Consider the following 20,000-nt stretch of genomic DNA (forward strand, 5'->3'; position numbering starts at 1 on the left):
GCTGTGGTCTTGGCTGTCTGCAACAGTCAATATGTAGAATACTGGGACCTGACTCACACTCTTCCACTGAGTGTCTCTGTTGTGGTCTTGGCTGTCTGCAACAGTCAATATGTAGAATACTGGACCTGACTCACCTTCCTCCACTGAGTGTCTCTGCTGTGGTCTTGGCCGCCTGCAACAGTCAATATGTAGAATACTGGGACCTGACTCACCTCTCTCCACTGAGTGTCTCTGCTGTGGTCTTGGCTGTCTGCACAGTCAATATGTAGAATACTGGGACCTGACTCACTCTCTCCACTGAGTGTCTCTGCTGTGGTCTTGGCTGTCTGCAACAGTCAATATGTAGAATACTGGACCTGACTCACCTCTCTCCACTGAGTGTCTCTGCTGTGGTCTTGGCTGTCTGCAACAGTCAATATGTAGAATACTGGGACCTGACTCACCTCTCTCTCCACTGAGTGTCTCTGCTGTGGTCTTGGCTGTCCTGCAACAGTCAATATGTAGAATACTGGGACCTGACTCACCTCTCTCCACTGAGTGTCTCTGCTGTGGTCTTGGCCGTCTGCAACAGTCAATATGTAGAATACTGGGACCTGACTCACTCTCTCCACTGAGTGTCTCTGCTGTGGTCTTGGCTGTCTGCAACAGTCAATATGTAGAATACTGGGACCTGACTCACCTCTCCACTCTCCACTGGAGTGTCTCTGCTGTGGTCTTGGCTGTCTGCAACAGTCAATATGTAGAATACTGACCTGACTCACCTCTCCCACTGAGTGTCTCTGCTGTGGTCTTGGCCGTCTGCAACAGCTGATGTAGAATACTGGGACCTGACTCCACCTCTCCACTGAGTGTCTCTGCTGTGGTCTTGGAATAATAATCTTGACTCACTGCTCTGCTGTGGTCTTGGTCAACAGTCAATATGTAGAATACTGGGACCTGACTCACCTCTCTCCACTGAGTGTCTCTGCTGTGGTCTTGGCCGTCTGCAACAGTCAATATGTAGAATACTGGGACCTGACTCACCTCTCTCCACTGGAGTGTCTCTGCGGTGGTCTTGGCTTGTCTTGCTGCTCAACAGTCAATACGTAGAATACTGGGACCTGACTCACCTCTCTCCACTGAGTGTCTCTGCTGTGGTCTTGGCTGTCTGCAACAGTCAATATGTAGAATATGGGACCTGACTCCTACCTCTTCCACTGAGTGTCTCTGCTGTGGTCTTGGCTGTCTGCAACAGTCAATATGAGAATACTGGGACCTGACTCACCTCTACTCCACTGAGTGTCTCTGCTGTGGGTCTTGGCTGTCTGCAACAGTCAATATGTAGAATACTGGGACCTGACTCACCTCTCTCCACTGAGTGTCTCTGCTGTGGTCTTGGCTGTCTGCAACAGTCAATATGAGAATACTGGGACCTGACTCACCTCTCTCCACTGAGTGTCTCTGCTGTGGTCTTGGCTGTCTGCAACAGTCAATATGTAGAATACTGGGACCCTGATCCACCTCTCTCCACTGAGTGTCTCTGCTTGTACCATTGCCCAACAGTCAATATGTAGAATACTGAGTGTCTCTGATCACCTCTCTCCACTGAGTGTCTCTGCTGTGGTCTTGGCGTCTGCAACAGTCAATATGTAGAATTGAACTGACTCACCTCTCCACTGAGTGTCTCTGGTTGTGGTCTTGGCTGTCTGCAACAGGTAGAATACTGGGACCTGACTCTACTGAGTTCTGCTGTGGTCTGGCTGTCTGTAGTCAATATGTAACATATCTATCCACTGAGTGAATAACTAATCTATAATGTAGAATCTAACATATCTACTAATGTAGAATCTAACATATCTATAACAGCCAATAATGTAGAATCTAACATATCTATAATGTAGAATCTAACAGTAATATAATGTAGAATCTAACATATCTACTGAATGTGAAATCTAACATAACAGTCTATAATGTAGAATCTAACATATATCTATAATGTAGAATCTAACATATCTATAATGTAGAATCTAACATATCTACAATGTAGAATCTAACATATCTCTAATGTAGAATCTAACATATCTATAATATGTAGAATCTAACATATCTATAATGTAGAATCTAACATATCTATAATACTGAATCTAACATTTAAATGGTCTTGACTGCAACACATATCTAGAATGTAGAATCTAACACTGAGGTCTTCTAATGTAGAATCCATATCTATAATGTAGAATCCCTCTGCAACAGTCAATGTAGAATACTGGGACCTGACTCCATCACTGAGTGTGTCTCTGGCTTGCTCCCAGATCAGACCATGTAGAATCTAACATACTCAGACAGACCATTTAACAGACAATATGGAGACAGACCTGACCCTCCAGACAGACCAGAGACCCTCCAGACAGACCATATGTAGACCCTCCAGACAGACCAGAGGCCAGAGACTCCAGACAGACCTGGAGACCCTCCAGACAGACCAGAGGTCCCTCCAGACAGTAGAATACAGAGACCCTCCAGAGTGTCAGACCAGAGACCCTCCAGACAGGGGCCAGAGACCTCTGACAGACAGACCATAGAGACCTCCAGTAGAATTCAGACCAGAGACCTCCAGACAGACCAGAGACCCTCCAGACAGACCTCCAGACAGACCAGAGACCCTCCAGACAGACCAGAGAGAATCCTCCAGACCACCCAGGACCAGAACCTCCAGACAGACCGGAGACCCTCCAGACAGACCAGAGACCTCCAGACAGGCCAGAGACCCTCCAGACAGACCAGAGACCCTCCAGACAGACCAGAGACCCTCCAGACAGACCAGAGACCCTCCAGACAGACCAGAAACCCTCCAGACAGACCAGAGACCCTCCAGACAGACCAGAGACCCTCCAGACAGACCAGAGACCCTCCAGACAGACCAGAGACCCTCCAGACAGACCAGAGACCTCCAGACAGACCAGAGACCCTCCAGACAGACCTCCAGACAGACCAGAGACCCTCCAGACAGACCAGAGACCCTCCAGACAGACCTCCAGACAGACCTCCAGACAGACCCTCCAGACAGACCAGAGACCCTCCAGACAGACCAGAGACCTCCAGACAGACCAGAGACCCTCCAGACAGGCCAGAGACCCTCCAGACAGACCAGAGACCCTCCAGACAGACCCTCCAGACAGACCAGAGACCCTCCAGACAGACCAGAGACCCTCCAGAAAGGCCTCCAGACAGACCAGAGACCCTCCAGACAGACCAGAGACCCTCCAGACAGACCAGAGACCCTCCAGACAGACCAGAGACCCTCCAGACAGACCAGAGACCCTCCAGACAGACCAGAGACCCTCCAGAGACCTCCAGACAGACCAGAGACCCTCCAGACAGACCCTCCAGACAGACCAGAGACCCTCCAGACAGACCAGAGACCCTCCAGACAGACCAGAGACCCTCCAGACAGACCAGATACCCTCCAGACAGACCGGAGACCCTCCAGACAGGCATCCAGACAGGCCAGAGACCCTCCAGACAGACCAGAGACCCTCCAGAGACCCTCCAGACAGACCAGAGACCCTCCAGACAGACCTCCAGACAGACCAGAGACCCTCCAGACAGACCAGAGACCCTCCAGACAGACCAGAGACCCTCCAGACAGACCAGAGACCCTCCAGACAGACCAGAGACCCTCCAGACAGACCGAGAGACCCTCCAGACAGGCCTCCAGACAGGCCAGAGACCCTCCAGACAGACCAGAGACCCTCCAGACAGACCAGACCTCCAGACAGACCAGACAGACCCCTCCAGACAGACCAGAGACCCTCCAGACAGACCAGAGACCCTCCAGACAGACCAGAGACCCTCCAGACAGACCAGAGACCCTCCAGACAGACCAGAGACCCTCCAGACAGACCAGAGACCCTCCAGACAGACCTCCAGACAGACCAGAGACCCTCCAGACAGACCAGAGACCCTCCAGACAGACCAGAGACCTCCAGACAGACCAGAGACCCTCCAGACAGACCAGAGACCTCCAGACAGACCAGAGACCCTCCAGACAGACCAGAGACCCTCCAGACAGACCAGAGACCCTCCAGACAGACCTCCAGACAGACCAGAGACCCTCCAGACAGACCAGAGACCCTCCAGACAGACCCCTCCAGACAGACCAGAGACCCTCCAGACAGACCATCCAGCGACCCTCCAGACAGACAGACCCTCCAGACACCCTCCAGACAGACCAGAGACCCTCCAGACAGACCAGAGACCCTCCAGACAGACCAGAGACCCTCCAGACAGACCAGAGACCTCCAGACAGACCAGAGACCCAGACAGACCAGAGACCCTCCAGACAGACCAGAGACCCTCCAGACAGACCATAGCGACCCTCCAGACAGACCAGATACCCTCCAGACAGACCGGAGACCCTCCAGACAGACCTCCAGACAGACCAGAGACCCTCCAGACAGACCTCCAGACAGACCAGAGCGACCCTCCAGACAGACCAGAGCGACCCTCCAGACAGGCCAGAGACCCTCCAGACAGACCAGAAACCCTCCAGACAGACCAGAGACCCTCCAGACAGACCAGAGACCCTCCAGACAGACCAGAGACCCTCCAGACAGACCGAGACCCTCCAGACAGGCCAGAGACCCTCCAGACAGACCAGAGACCCTCCAGACAGACCAGAGACCCTCCAGACAGACCAGAGACCCTCCAGACAGACCGGAGACCCTCCAGACAGACCAGAAACCCTCCAGACAGACCAGAAACCCTCCAGACAGACCAGAAACCCTCCAGACAGACCAGAAACCCTCCAGACAGACTAGAAACCTCCTGTATTTTATGTGTGTTTATAAATATATCCGTGTGTGTGTGTGTGTGTGTGTGTGTGTGTGTGTCTGTGTGCGTTTGTCCTACCTCGGAAGTCTCTGCGGTAGAGGTGTCTCCAGAGGGCCGGGTCTGTGGTGGTCTGGTGGAGGTGTCTGTTGACCGAGGAGAGGGCCAGGAGAGAGGAGACATCCAGCAGTCTCAGCACCCTCAGTAACAGCTCTGGTGGAAGGACTGGCAGGCCAAACACTGCTGGCAGGGCCATGGCTGTTATACCACCACCAGACAACAGGGGGAGACAGAGTTACAACACTGCTGGCAGGGCCATGGCTGTTATACCACCACCAGACAACAGGGGGAGACAGAGTTACAACATTAACTGCTGGCATTCAATGATTTTAAATGATTGCAGTCTCAGATCCACCATGTTTCCAGATATTTCCAGACAACAGGGGGAGACAGAGTTACAACCCAGTACTATGGCAGGGCCAGTAACAGTTATACCACCACCAGTACATTTATTACTTAGGGAGACAGAGAGTACTATTTATTTGAATAACAGTACTACATTGGTCATTAACATTTGCTATTCAATGATTTTAAATGATTGGTCTCAGATCTCACTGCAATGTCATGTTTCCAGATATTTCCTTCTTAATAACAGTACTACATATCTACCTCCCAGTACTATTTATTACTTAGTAACAGTACTACATATCTACCTCCCAGTACTATTTATTACTTAGTAACAGTACTACATATCTACCTCCCAGTACTATTTATTACTTAGTAACAGTACTACATATATACTTCACAGTACTATTTATTTCTTAATAACAGTACTACATATATACACTTCACAGTACTATTTATTTCTTAATAACAGTACTACATATATACTTCACAGTACTATTTATTTCTTAATAACAGTACTACATATATACTTCACAGTACTATTTATTACTTAATAACAGTACTACATACAGTGGGGAGAACAAGTATTTGATAACCTGCGAAATCGGCAGTGTTTCCTACTTACAAAGCATGTAGAGGTCTGTCATTTTTATCATAGGTACACTTCAACTGTGAGAGACGGAATCTAAAACAAAAATCCAGAAAATCACATTGTTAGGATTTTTAAGTAATTCATTTGCATTGTATTGCATGACATCAGTATTTGATCACCTAGCAACCAGTAAGAATTCCGGCTCTCACTGACCTGTTAGTTTTTCTTTAAGAACCCCTCCTGTTCTTCACTCGTTACCTGTATTAACTGCACCTGTTTGAACTCGTTACCTGTATAAAATACACCTGTCCACACACTCAATCAAACAGACTCCAACCTCTCCACAGTGGCCAAGACCAGAGAGTTGTGTAAGGACATCGGGGATAAAATTGTAGACCTACACAAGGCTGGGATGGGCTACAAGGACAATAGACAAGCAGCTTGGTGAGAAGGCAACAACTGTTGGCGCAATTATTAGAAAATGGAAGAAGTTCAAGATGACGGTCAATCACCCTCGGTCTGGGGCTCCATGCAAGATCTCACCTCGTGGGGCATCAATGATCATGAAGAAGGTGAGGGATCAGCCCAGAACTACACGGCAGGACCTGGTCAATGACCTGAAGAGAGCTGGGACCACAGTCTCAAAGAAAACCATTAGTAACACACTACGCCGTCATGGATTAAAATCCTGCAGCGCACGCAAGGTCCCCCTGCTCAAGCCAGCGCATGTCCAGGCCCGTCTGAAGTTTGCCAATGACCATCTGGATGATCCAGAGGAGGAATGGGAGAAGGTCATGTGGTCTGATGAGACAAAAATAGAGCTTTTTGGTCTAAACTCCACTCGCCGTGTTTGAAGGAAGAAGGATGAGTACAACCCCAAGAACACCATCTCAACCGTGAAGCATGGAGGTGGAAACATCATTCTTTGGTGATGCTTTTCTGCAAAGGGGACAGGACGACTGCACCGTATTGAGGGGAGGATGGATGGGGCCATGTATCACGAGATCTTGGCCAACAACCTCCTTCCCTCAGTAAGAGCATTGAAGATGGGTCGTGGCTGGGTCTTCCAGCATGACAACGACCCGAAACACACAGCCAGGGCAACTAAGGAGTGGCTCCGTAAGAAGCATCTCAAGGTCCTGGAGTGGCCTAGCCAGTCTCCAGACCTGAACCCAATAGTAAATCTTTGGAGGGAGCTGAAAGTCCGTATTGCCCAGCGACAGCCCCATAACCTGAAGGATCTGGAGAAGGTCTGTATGGAGGAGTAGGCCAAAATCCCTGCTGCAGTGTGTGCAAACCTGGTCAAGAACTACAGGAAACGTATGATCTCTGTAATTGCAAACAAAGGTTTCTGTACCAAATGTTAAGTTCTGCTTTTCTGATGTATCAAATACTTATGTCATGCAATAAAATGCAAATTAATTACTTAAAAATCATACAATGTGATTTTCTGGATTTTTGTTTTAGATTCCGTCTCTCACAGTTGAAGTGTACCAAAAAATTACAGACCTCTACATGCTTTGTAAGTAGGAAAACCTGCAAAATCGGCAGTGTATCAAATACTAGTTATCCCCACTGTATCTACCTCCCAGTACTATTTATTTAATAACAGTACATCTACATCCTAGTACTATTTATTTAATAACAGTACTATATATCTACATCCTAGTACTATATATTTAATAACAGTACTATATATCTACATCCCAGTACTATATATCTACATCCTAGTACTATATATTTAATAACAGTACTATATATCTACATCCCAGTACTATATATATCTACATCCTAGTACTATATATTTAATAACAGTACTATATATCTACATCCCAGTACTATTTATTTAATAACAGTACTGTATATCTACATCCCAGTACTATATATTTAATAACAGTACTATATATCTACATTCCAGTACTATATATTTAATAACAGTACTATATATCTACATCCCAGTACTATATATATCTACATCCCAGTACTATATATCTACATCCCAGTACTATATATATCTACATCACCAGTACTATATATTTAATAACAGTACTATACATCTACATCCCAGTAATATATATATCTACATCCTAGTACTGTATATTTAATAACAGTATTATATATCTACATCCTAGTACTATATATTTAATAACAGTACTGTATATTTAATAACAGTATTATATATCTACATCCCAGTACTATATATCTACATCCCAGTACTATATATTTAATAACAGTACTGTATATTTAATAACAGTACTGTATATCTACATCCCAGTACTATATATTTAATAACAGTACTATATATTTAATAACAGTACTATATATTTAATAACAGTACTGTATATTTAATAACAGTACTATATATCTACATCCCAGTACTATATATATCTACATCCCAGTACTATATATCTACATCCCAGTACTATTTATTTAATAACAGTACATCAGTACTATATCTACATTCCAGTACTATATATTTAATAACAGTACTATATATCTACATTCCAGTACTATATATTTAATAACAGTATTATATATCTACATCCCAGTACTATATATTTAATAACAGTACTATATATCTACATCCCAGTACTATATATCTACATCCTAGTACTATTTATTTAATAACAGTACTATATATTTAATAACAGTACTATATATCTACATCCCAGTACTATATATTTAATAACAGTACTATATATCTACATCCTAGTACTATATATTTAATAACAGTACTGTATATTTAATAACAGTATTATATATCTACATCCCAGTACTATATATTTAATAACAGTACTATATATCTACATCCCAGTACTTTAATAATCCTAGTACTATATATTTAATAACAGTACTGTATATTTAATAACAGTACTATATATCTACATCCCAGTACTATATATATTCATATCCTAGTACTATATTTAATAACAGTATATATATCTACATCCCAGTACTATATATTTAATAACAGTACTATATATTTACATCCCAGTACTATTTATTTAATAACAGTACTATATATCTACATCCCAGTACTATATATTTAATAACAGTACTATATATCTATATATATTCCAGTACTATATATTTAATAACAGTACTATATATCTACATCCCAGTACTATTTATTTAATAACAGTACTATATATCTACATCCCAGTACTATATATTTAATAACAGTACTATATATATCTACATCCCAGTACTATATATTTAATAACAGTACTATATATCTAATAACATCCCAGTACTATTATTTAATAACAGTACTATATATCTACATCCCAGTACTATATATTTAATAACAGTACTATATATCTACTATTTATTTAATAACAGTAATATATCTACATCCCATATATTATTTAATAACAGTACTGTATATTTAATAACAGTATTATATATCTACATCCCAGTACTATATATTTAATAACAGTACTATATATCTACATCCCAGTACTATATATCTACATCCCAGTACTATATATTTAATAACAGTACTGTATATTTAATAACAGTACTATATATCTACATCCCAGTACTATATATTTATCTACATATATCTACCCTAGTACTATATATTTAATAACAGTACTATATTTAATAAATACTACATCCCAGTACTATATATTTAATAACAGTACTATATATCTACATCCCAGTACTATTTATCCCAGTTAATATTTAATAACAGTACTATATATTTAATAACAGTACTATATATCTAGTACTATATATTTAATCCCAACATATATTTAATAACAGTATATATATCTACATCCCAGTACTATATATTTAATAACAGTACTATATATCTACATCCCAGTACTATTTATTTAATAACAGTACTATATATCTACATCCCAGTACTATATATTTAATAACAGTACTATATATATATATACACATCCCAGTACTATTTATTTAATAACAGTACTATATATCTACATCCCAGTACTATTTATTTAATAACAGTACTATATATCTACATCCCAGTACTATATATTTAATAACAGTACTATATATATCTACATCCCAGTACTATATATTTAATAACAGTACTATATATCTACATCCCAGTACTATATATTTAATAACAGTACTATATATCTACATCCCAGTACTATATATTTAATAACAGTACTATATATATATATACACATCCCAGTACTATTTATTTAATAACAGTACTATATATCTACATCCCAGTACTATATATTTAATAACAGTACTATATATATCTACATCCCAGTACTATATATTTAATAACAGTACTATATATCTACATCCCAGTACTATATATTTAATAACAGTACTATATATCTACATCCCAGTACTATATATTTAATAACAGTACTGTATATCTACATCCCAGTACTATTTATTTAATAACAGTACTGTATATTTAATAACAGTATTATATATCTACATCCCAGTACTATATATTTAATAACAGTACTGTATATCTACATCCCAGTACTATTTATTTAATAACAGTACTGTATATTTAATAACAGTATTATATATCTACATCCCAGTACTATATATTTAATAACAGTACTGTATATCTACATCCCAGTACTATATATTTAATAACAGTACTATATATCTACATCCTAGTACTATATATTTAATAACAGTACTGTATATTTAATAACAGTATTATATATCTACATCCCAGTACTATATATTTAATAACAGTACTGTATATCTACATCCCAGTACTATTTATTTAATAACAGTACTGTATATTTAATAACAGTATTATATATCTACATCCCAGTACTATATATTTAATAACAGTACTGTATATCTACATCCCAGTACTGTATATTTAATAACAGTATTATATATCTACATCCCAGTACTATATATTTAATAACAGTACTGTATATCTACATCCCAGTACTATTTATTTAATAACAGTACTGTATATTTAATAACAGTATTATATATCTACATCCCAGTACTATATATTTAATAACAGTACTGTATATCTACATCCCAGTACTATATATTTAATAACAGTACTATATATCTACATCCCAGTACTATATATTTAATAACAGTACTATATATCTACATCCCAGTACTATATATTTAATAACAGTACTATATATCTACATCCCAGTACTATTTATTTAATAACAGTACTATATATCTACATCCCAGTACTATATATTTAATAACAGTACTATATATATCTACATCCCAGTACTATATATTTAATAACAGTACTATATATCTACATCCCAGTACTATTTATTTAATAACAGTACTATATATCTACATCCCAGTACTATATATTTAATAACAGTACTATATATATATATACACATCCCAGTACTATTTATTTAATAACAGTACTATATATCTACATCCCAGTACTATTTATTTAATAACAGTACTATATATCTACATCCCAGTACTATATATTTAATAACAGTACTATATATATCTACATCCCAGTACTATATATTTAATAACAGTACTATATATCTACATCCCAGTACTATATATTTAATAACAGTACTATATATCTACATCCCAGTACTATATATTTAATAACAGTACTATATATATATACACATCCCAGTACTATTTATTTAATAACAGTACTATATATCTACATCCCAGTACTATATATTTAATAACAGTACTATATATTTAATAACAGTACTGTATATTTAATAACAGTACTATATATCTACATCCCAGTACTATATATATCTACATCCCAGTACTATATATCTACATCCCAGTACTATTTATTTAATAACAGTACTATATATTTAATAACAGTACTATATATCTACATTCCAGTACTATATATTTAATAACAGTACTATATATCTACATTCCAGTACTATATATTTAATAACAGTATTATATATCTACATCCCAGTACTATATATTTAATAACAGTACTATATATCTACATCCTAGTACTATATATTTAATAACAGTACTATATATTTAATAACAGTACTATATATCTACATCCCAGTACTATATATTTAATAACAGTACTATATATCTACATCCTAGTACTATATATTTAATAACAGTACTGTATATTTAATAACAGTATTATATATCTACATCCCAGTACTATATATTTAATAACAGTACTATATATCTACATCCCAGTACTATATATTTAATAACAGTACTGTATATTTAATAACAGTACTATATATCTACATCCCAGTACTATATATATCTACATCCCAGTACTATATATTTAATAACAGTACTATATATCTACATCCCAGTACTATATATTTAATAACAGTACTATATATCTACATCCCAGTACTATTTATTTAATAACAGTACTATATATCTACATCCCAGTACTATATATTTAATAACAGTACTATATATCTACATCCCAGTACTATATATTTAATAACAGTACTATATATCTACATCCCAGTACTATATATTTAATAACAGTACTATATATCTACATCCCAGTACTATATATTTAATAACAGTACTATATATCTACATCCCAGTACTATTTATTTAATAACAGTACTATATATCTACATCCCAGTACTATATATTTAATAACAGTACTATATATATCTACATCCCAGTACTATATATTTAATAACAGTACTATATATCTACATCCCAGTACTATATATTTAATAACAGTACTATATATCTACATCCCAGTACTATATATATCTACATCCCAGTACTATATATATCTACATCCCAGTACTATATATTTAATAACAGTACTGTATATTTAATAACAGTACTGTATATTTAATAACAGTACTGTATATTTAATAACAGTACTATATATTTAATAACAGTACTATATATATATCTACATCCCAGTACTATATATCTACATCCCAGTACTATATATTTAATAACAGTACTATATATATATCTACATCCCAGTACTATATATATCTACATCCCAGTACTATATATCTACATCCCAGTACTATATATTTAATAACAGTACTATATATCTACATCCCAGTACTATATATTTAATAACAGTACTATATATCTACATCCCAGTACTATTTATTTAATAACAGTACTATATATATATATCTACATCCCAGTACTATATATATCTACATCCCAGTACTATATATCTACATCCCAGTACTATATATTTAATAACAGTATTATATATCTTCATTCCAGTACTATATATTTAATAACAGTACTATATATCTACATCCCAGTACTATATATTTAATAACAGTACTATATATCTACATCCCAGTACTATATATCTACATCCCAGTACTATATATTTAATAACAGTACTGTATATCTACATCCCAGTACTATATATTTAATAACAGTACTATATATCTACATCCCAGTACTATTTATTTAATAACAGTACTATATATATATCTACATCCCAGTACTATATATATCTACATCCCAGTACTATATATCTACATCCCAGTACTATATATTTAATAACAGTACTATATATCTTCATTCCAGTACTATATATTTAATAACAGTACTGTATATTTAATAACAGTATTATATATCTACATCCCAGTACTATATATTTAATAACAGTACTGTATATCTACATCCCAGTACTATATATTTAATAACAGTACTATATATCTACATCCCAGTACTATATATTTAATAACAGTACTATATATCTACATCCCAGTACTATATATTTAATAACAGTACTATATATCTACATCCCAGTACTATATATCTACATCCCAGTACTATGTATATCTACATCCCAGTACCTTCTCTGGCTGAAGCGATCAGAGGATACACCAGCTGGTCTTTGAAGACCCGGGACAACTTCCTCAGCTCTGTGTAGACGGCCGCTGCACTGTCACCTGTGGATCAACACACAGAACAGACACTGTCACCTGGAACAGAACAGACACTGTCACCTGGAACAGAACAGACACTGTCACATGTGGATCAACACACAGAACAGACACTGTCACCTGTGGATCAACACACAGAACAGACACTATCACCTGGAACAGGACAGACAGAACAGACACTGTCACCTGGAACAGGACAGACAGAACAGACACTATCACCTGGAACAGAACAGACAGAACAGACACCATCACCTGGAACAGGACAGACAGAACAGACACTGTCACCTGGAACAGAACAGACAGAACAGACACTATCACCTGGAACAGGACAGACAGAACAGACACTATCACCTGGAACAGTACAGACACTGTCACCTGGAACAGAACAGACAGAACAGACACTGTCACCTGGAACAGGACAGACACTATCACCTGGAACAGAACAGACACTGTCACCTGGAACAGAACAGACACTGTCACCTGGAACAGAACAGACACTGTCACCTGGAACAGAACAGACACTTATACCTGGAACAGGACAGACAGAACAGACACTATCAACCTGGAACAGAACAGACACTGTCACCTGGAACAGGACAGACACTATCACCTGGAACAGGACAGACACTATCACCTGGAACAGGACAGACACTATCACCTGGAACAGGACAGACACTATCACCTGGAACAGGACAGACACTATCAACCTGGAACAGGACAGACACTGTCACCTGGAACAGGACAGACAGAACAGACACTGTCACCTGGAACAGGACAGACACTATCACCTGGAACAGAACAGACAGGACAGACACTATCACCTGGAACAGGACAGACACTATCACCTGGAACAGGACAGACACTATCACCTGGAACAGGACAGACACTGTCACCTGGAACAGGACAGACAGAACAGACACTATCACCTGGAACAGGACAGACAGAACAGACACTATCACCTGGAACAGAACAGACAGAACAGACACTATCACCTGGAACAGGACAGACAGAACAGACACTATCACCTGGAACAGGACAGACAGAACAGACACTATCACCTGGAACAGTACAGACAGGACAGACACTATCACCTGGAACAGAACAGACACTGTCACCTGGAACAGTACAGACAGAACAGACACTATCACCTGGAACAGGACAGACAGAACAGACACTGTCACCTGGAACAGAACAGACACTATCACCTGGAACAGGACAGACAGAACAGACACTATCACCTGGAACAGGACAGACAGAACAGACACTTATACCTGGAACAGGACAGACAGAACAGACACTGTCACCTGGAACAGGACAGACAGAACAGACACTATCACCTGGAACAGAACAGACAGAACAGACACTATCACCTGGAACAGAACAGACACTATCACCTGGAACAGAACAGACACTATCACCTGGAACAGAACAGACACTATCACCTGGAACAGACACCTTCACCTGGAACAGAACAGACACTATCACCTGGAACAGAACAGACACTATCACCTGGAACAGAACAGACACTGTCACCTGGAACAGAACAGACACTATCACCTGGAACAGGACAGACAGAACAGACACTGTCACCTGGAACAGAACAGACACTATCACCTGGAACAGGACAGACAAAACAGACACTGTCACCTGGAACAGAACAGACACTATCACCTGGAACAGAACAGACAGAACAGACACTATCAACCTGGAACAGAACAGACAGAACAGACACTACCAACTGTAGATTAACACACACTAACCTGTCCACTTGTCAGTTACACTAACCTGTCCACTGCTCAGTCACACTAACCTGTCCACTGGTCAGTCACCAGACACACACTAACCTGTCCACTAGTCAGTCACACTACCCTGTCCACTGGTCAGTCGCACTAACCTGTCCATTGGTCAGTCACACTAACCTGTCCACTGGTCACACACTAACCTGTCCACTGGTCAGTCACACTAACCTGTCCACTGGTCAGTCGCACTAACCTGTCCACTGGTCAGTCGCACTAACCTGTCCACTGGTCAGTCACCAGACACACACTAACCTGTCCACTGGTCAGTCGCACTAACCTGTCCACTGGTCAGTCGCACTAACCTGTCCACTGGTCAGTCGCACTAACCTGTCCACTGGTCAGTCGCACTAACCTGTCCACTGGTCAGTCGCACTAACCTGTCCACTGGTCAGTCACCAGACACACACTAACCTGTCCACTGGTCAGTCACCAGACACACACTAACCTGTCCACTGGTCAGTCACACTAACCTGTCCACTGGTCAGTCACACTAACCTGTCCACTGGTCAGTCACACTAACCTGTCCACTGCTCAGTCACCAGACACACTAACCTGTCCACTGGTCAGTCACACTAACCTGTCCACTGGTCAGTCACACTAACCTGTCCACTGGTCAGTCACACTAACCTGTCCACTGGTCAGTCACACTAACCTGTCCACTGGTCAGTCACACTAACCTGTCCACTGGTCAGTCACACTAACCTGTCCACTGGTCAGTCACACTAACCTGTCCACTGGTCAGTCATACCAACCTGTCCACTGGTCAGTCATACCAACCTGTCCACTGGTCAGTCACACTAACCTGTCCACTGGTCAGTCACACTAACCTGTCCACTGGTCAGTCACACTAACCTGTCCACTGGTCAGTCACACTAACCTGTCCACTGGTCAGTCACACTAACCTGTCCACTGGTCAGTCACACTAACCTGTCCACTGGTCAGTCACACTAACCTGTCCACTGGTCAGTCACACTAACCTGTCCACTGGTCAGCCACACTAACCTGTCCACTGGTCAGTCACACTAACCTGTCCACTGGTCAGTCACACTAACCTGTCCACTGGTCAGTCACACTAACCTGTCCACTGCTCAGTCACCAGACACACTAACCTGTCCACTGGTCAGTCACCAGACACACTAACCTGTCCACTGGTCAGTCACCAGACACACTAACCTGTCCACTGGTCAGTCACACTAACCTGTCCACTGGTCAGTCACACTAACCTGTCCACTGGTCAGTCACACTAACCTGTCCACTGCTCAGTCACACTAACCTGTCCACTGCTCAGTCACACTAACCTGTCCACTGGTCAGTCACACTAACCTGTCCACTGCTCAGTCACCAGACACACTAACCTGTCCACTGGTCAGTCACCAGACACACGAACCTGTCCACTGGTCAGTCACACTAACCTGTCCACTGGTCAGTCACACTAACCTGTCCACTGGTCAGTCACACTAACCTGTCCACTGGTCAGTCACACTAACCTGTCCACTGGTCAGTCACACTAACCTGTCCACTGCTCAGTCACACTAACCTGTCCACTGCTCAGTCACACTAACCTGTCCACTGCTCAGTCACACTAACCTGTCCACTGCTCAGTCACACTAACCTGTCCACTGGTCAGTCACACTAACCTGTCCACTGGTCAGTCACATATGTGGAGGGTTTCAGCGACAGTTTCTTCACTGTGTCCACCTGCTGGTTCATCTTCAGGGTGGCTGCAGAGGGGAGCAATATACCAATCAATCAGGGGGAGACTAATCAATAATGATAAGCAGAGATGTATCCAACAATATACCGATCAATAATGATAAGCAGAGATGTATCCAACAATATACCGATCAATCAGGGGGAGACTAATCAATAATGATAAGCAGAGATGTATCCAACAATATACCGATCAATAATGATAAGCAGAGATGTATCCAACAATATACCGATCAATAATGATAAGCAGAGATGTATCAAACAATATACCGATCAATAATGATAAGCAGAGATGGATCAAACAATATACCGATCAATAATGATAAGCAGAGATGTATCAAACAATATACCGATCAATAATGATAAGCAGAGATGGATCCAACAATATACCGATCAATAATGATAAGCAGAGATGTATCAAACAATATACCGATCAATAATGACAAGCAGAGATGGATCCAACAATATACCGATCAATCAGGGGGAGACTAATCAATAATGATAAGCAGAGATGTATCCAACAATATACCAATCAATAATGATAAGCAGAGATGGATCCAACAATATACCGATCAATAATGATAAGCAGAGATGGATCCAACAATATACCAATCAATAATGATAAAGAGATGGTCCCCTATAGATCAATAATGATAAGCAGAGATGGATCAAACAATATACCGATCAATAATGATAAGCAGAGATGGATCCAACAATATACCGATCAATAATGACAAGCAGAGATGGATCAAACATATAGCTATGTCAAAGACTGAGACTGACTTCCAGATGGCACCCTATACAGCCCTATGGTCCTTCCAGATGGTCCCCTATAGAGACCTATGGTCCTTCCAGATGGTCCCCTATAGAGCCCTATGGTCCTTCCAGATGGTCCCCTATACAGCCCTATGGTCCTTCCAGATGGTCCCCTATAGAGCCCTATGGTCCTTCCAGATGGTCCCCTATAGAGCCCTATGGTCCTTCCAGATGGTCCCCTATACAGCCCTATGGTCCTTCCAGATGGTCCCCTATACAGCCCTATGGTCCTTCCAGATGGCCACTATGGAGCCCTTCCAGATGGTCCCCTATAGAGACCTATGGTCCTTCCAGATGGTCCCCTATAGAGCCCTACGGTCCTTCCAGATGGCCACTATAGAGCCCTTCCAGATGGCCCCCTATAGAGCCCTATGGTCCTTCCAGATGGCCCCCTATACAGCCCTATGGTCCTTCCAGATGGTCCCCTATAGAGCCCTATGGTCCTTCCAGATGGTCCCCTATAGAGCCCTACGGTCCTTCCAGATGGCCACTATGGAGCCCTTCCAGATGGCCCCCTATAGAGCCCTACGGTCCTTCCAGATGGCCCCCTATAGAGCCCTACGGTCCTTCCAGATGGCCCCTATAGAGCCCTACGGTCCTCCCCCTACCCTATGGTCCTTCCAGGTGGCCCCTATACAGCCCTATGGTCCTTCCAGATGGCCCCCTATGGTCCTTCCAGATGGTCCCCTATAGAGCCCTATGGTCCTTCCAGATGGCCCCCAATAGAGCCCTACGGTCCTTCCAGATGGCACCCTATAGAGCCCTATGGTCCTTCCAGATGGTCCCTATAGAGACCTATGGTCCTTCCAGATGGTCCCCTAGAGCCCTACGGTCCTTCCAGATGGCCACTATAGAGCCCTTCCAGATGGCCCCTATAGAGCCCTATGGTCCTTCCAGATGGCCCCCTATACAGCCCTATGGTCCTTCCAGATGGTCCCCTATAGAGCCCTATGGTCCTTCCAGATGGTCCCCTATAGAGCCCTACGGTCCTTCCAGATGGCCACTATAGAGCCCTTCCAGATGGCCCCCTATAGAGCCCTATGGTCCTTCCAGATGGCCCCCTATACAGCCCTATGGTCCTTCCAGATGGTCCCCTATAGAGCCCTATGGTCCTTCCAGATGGTCCCCTATAGAGCCCTACGGTCCTTCCAGATGGCCACTATAGAGCCCTTCCAGATGGCCCCCTATAGAGCCCTACGGTCCTTCCAGATGGCCCCCTATAGAGCCCTACGGTCCTTCCAGATGGCCCCTATAGAGCCCTACGGTCCTTCCAGGTGGCCCCCTATAGAGCCCTATGGTCCTTCCAGGTGGCCCCCTATACAGCCCTATGGTCCTTCCAGATGGCCCCCTATGGTCCTTCCAAATGGCCCCCTATAGAGCCCTTCCAGATGGCCCCCTATAGAGCCCTTCCAGATGGCCCCCAGAGCCCTACGGTCCTTCCAGGTGGCCCCTTCAGAGCCCTTCCAGGTGGCCCCTATAGAGCCCTTCCAGGTGGCCCCTATAGAGCCCTACGGTCCTTCCAGATGGCCCCCTATAGAGCCCTACGGTCCTTCCAGATGGCACCCTATAGAGCCCTACGGCCCCATTTGGGCCACAGCTTTGAGAAACAGTGAGACTGACCGTTGATAACCAGAACGGGTCCCATGGGGACAGCTAGGACCAAGGCCAGGCTGTCGTCACAGAGAGGGATGGGCATACTGCAGTCTGTACAGCCCTCCTGGTGCTCTCCACCCAGCTGGCATCTCACTCAGGACGCCCCTCCGAGCCCTACACACACACACACACACACACACACACAAATTTAGGAATAGGGTTCTGGTCAACAGTAGTGCACTATGTAGGGACTAGGGTGCCATTTGGGATGCAAATCCCAGAGAGAATCCCGATTGCATACTCCCTAGCGTCCTCTCTCTCGCCTCCTTCTCAAACCCATTGGATGAGAAAGCCAGAGGTCCCTCCCACCTGACCTTCTCCTCCAATGGGTTTTGAGGAAGGAAGCAGAGAGGA

General features: G+C 41.9%; 1 protein-coding gene across 1 annotated transcript in view; it reads right to left on the reverse strand.

Moving 5' to 3' along the window:
- Positions 1-1,376: 1,376 nt before the first annotated feature.
- Positions 1,377-20,000, reverse strand: part of LOC135566766 (F-box only protein 7-like) — a gene marked incomplete at its 5' end in the record, with an annotated part of 18,931 nt that continues 307 nt past the window's right edge. Inside the window, 7 exon segments of the mRNA XM_065014385.1 lie at positions 1,377-1,459; positions 4,891-5,067; positions 13,579-13,674; positions 17,105-17,188; positions 19,614-19,680; positions 19,682-19,741; positions 19,743-19,760. Of these exon segments, the coding sequence (XP_064870457.1) occupies positions 1,392-1,459; positions 4,891-5,067; positions 13,579-13,674; positions 17,105-17,188; positions 19,614-19,680; positions 19,682-19,741; positions 19,743-19,760 (570 nt within the window).

The sequence above is a fragment of the Oncorhynchus nerka genome, unplaced genomic scaffold, assembly GCF_034236695.1.
Source record: "Oncorhynchus nerka isolate Pitt River unplaced genomic scaffold, Oner_Uvic_2.0 unplaced_scaffold_3417, whole genome shotgun sequence".
NCBI lineage: Eukaryota > Metazoa > Chordata > Actinopteri > Salmoniformes > Salmonidae > Oncorhynchus > Oncorhynchus nerka.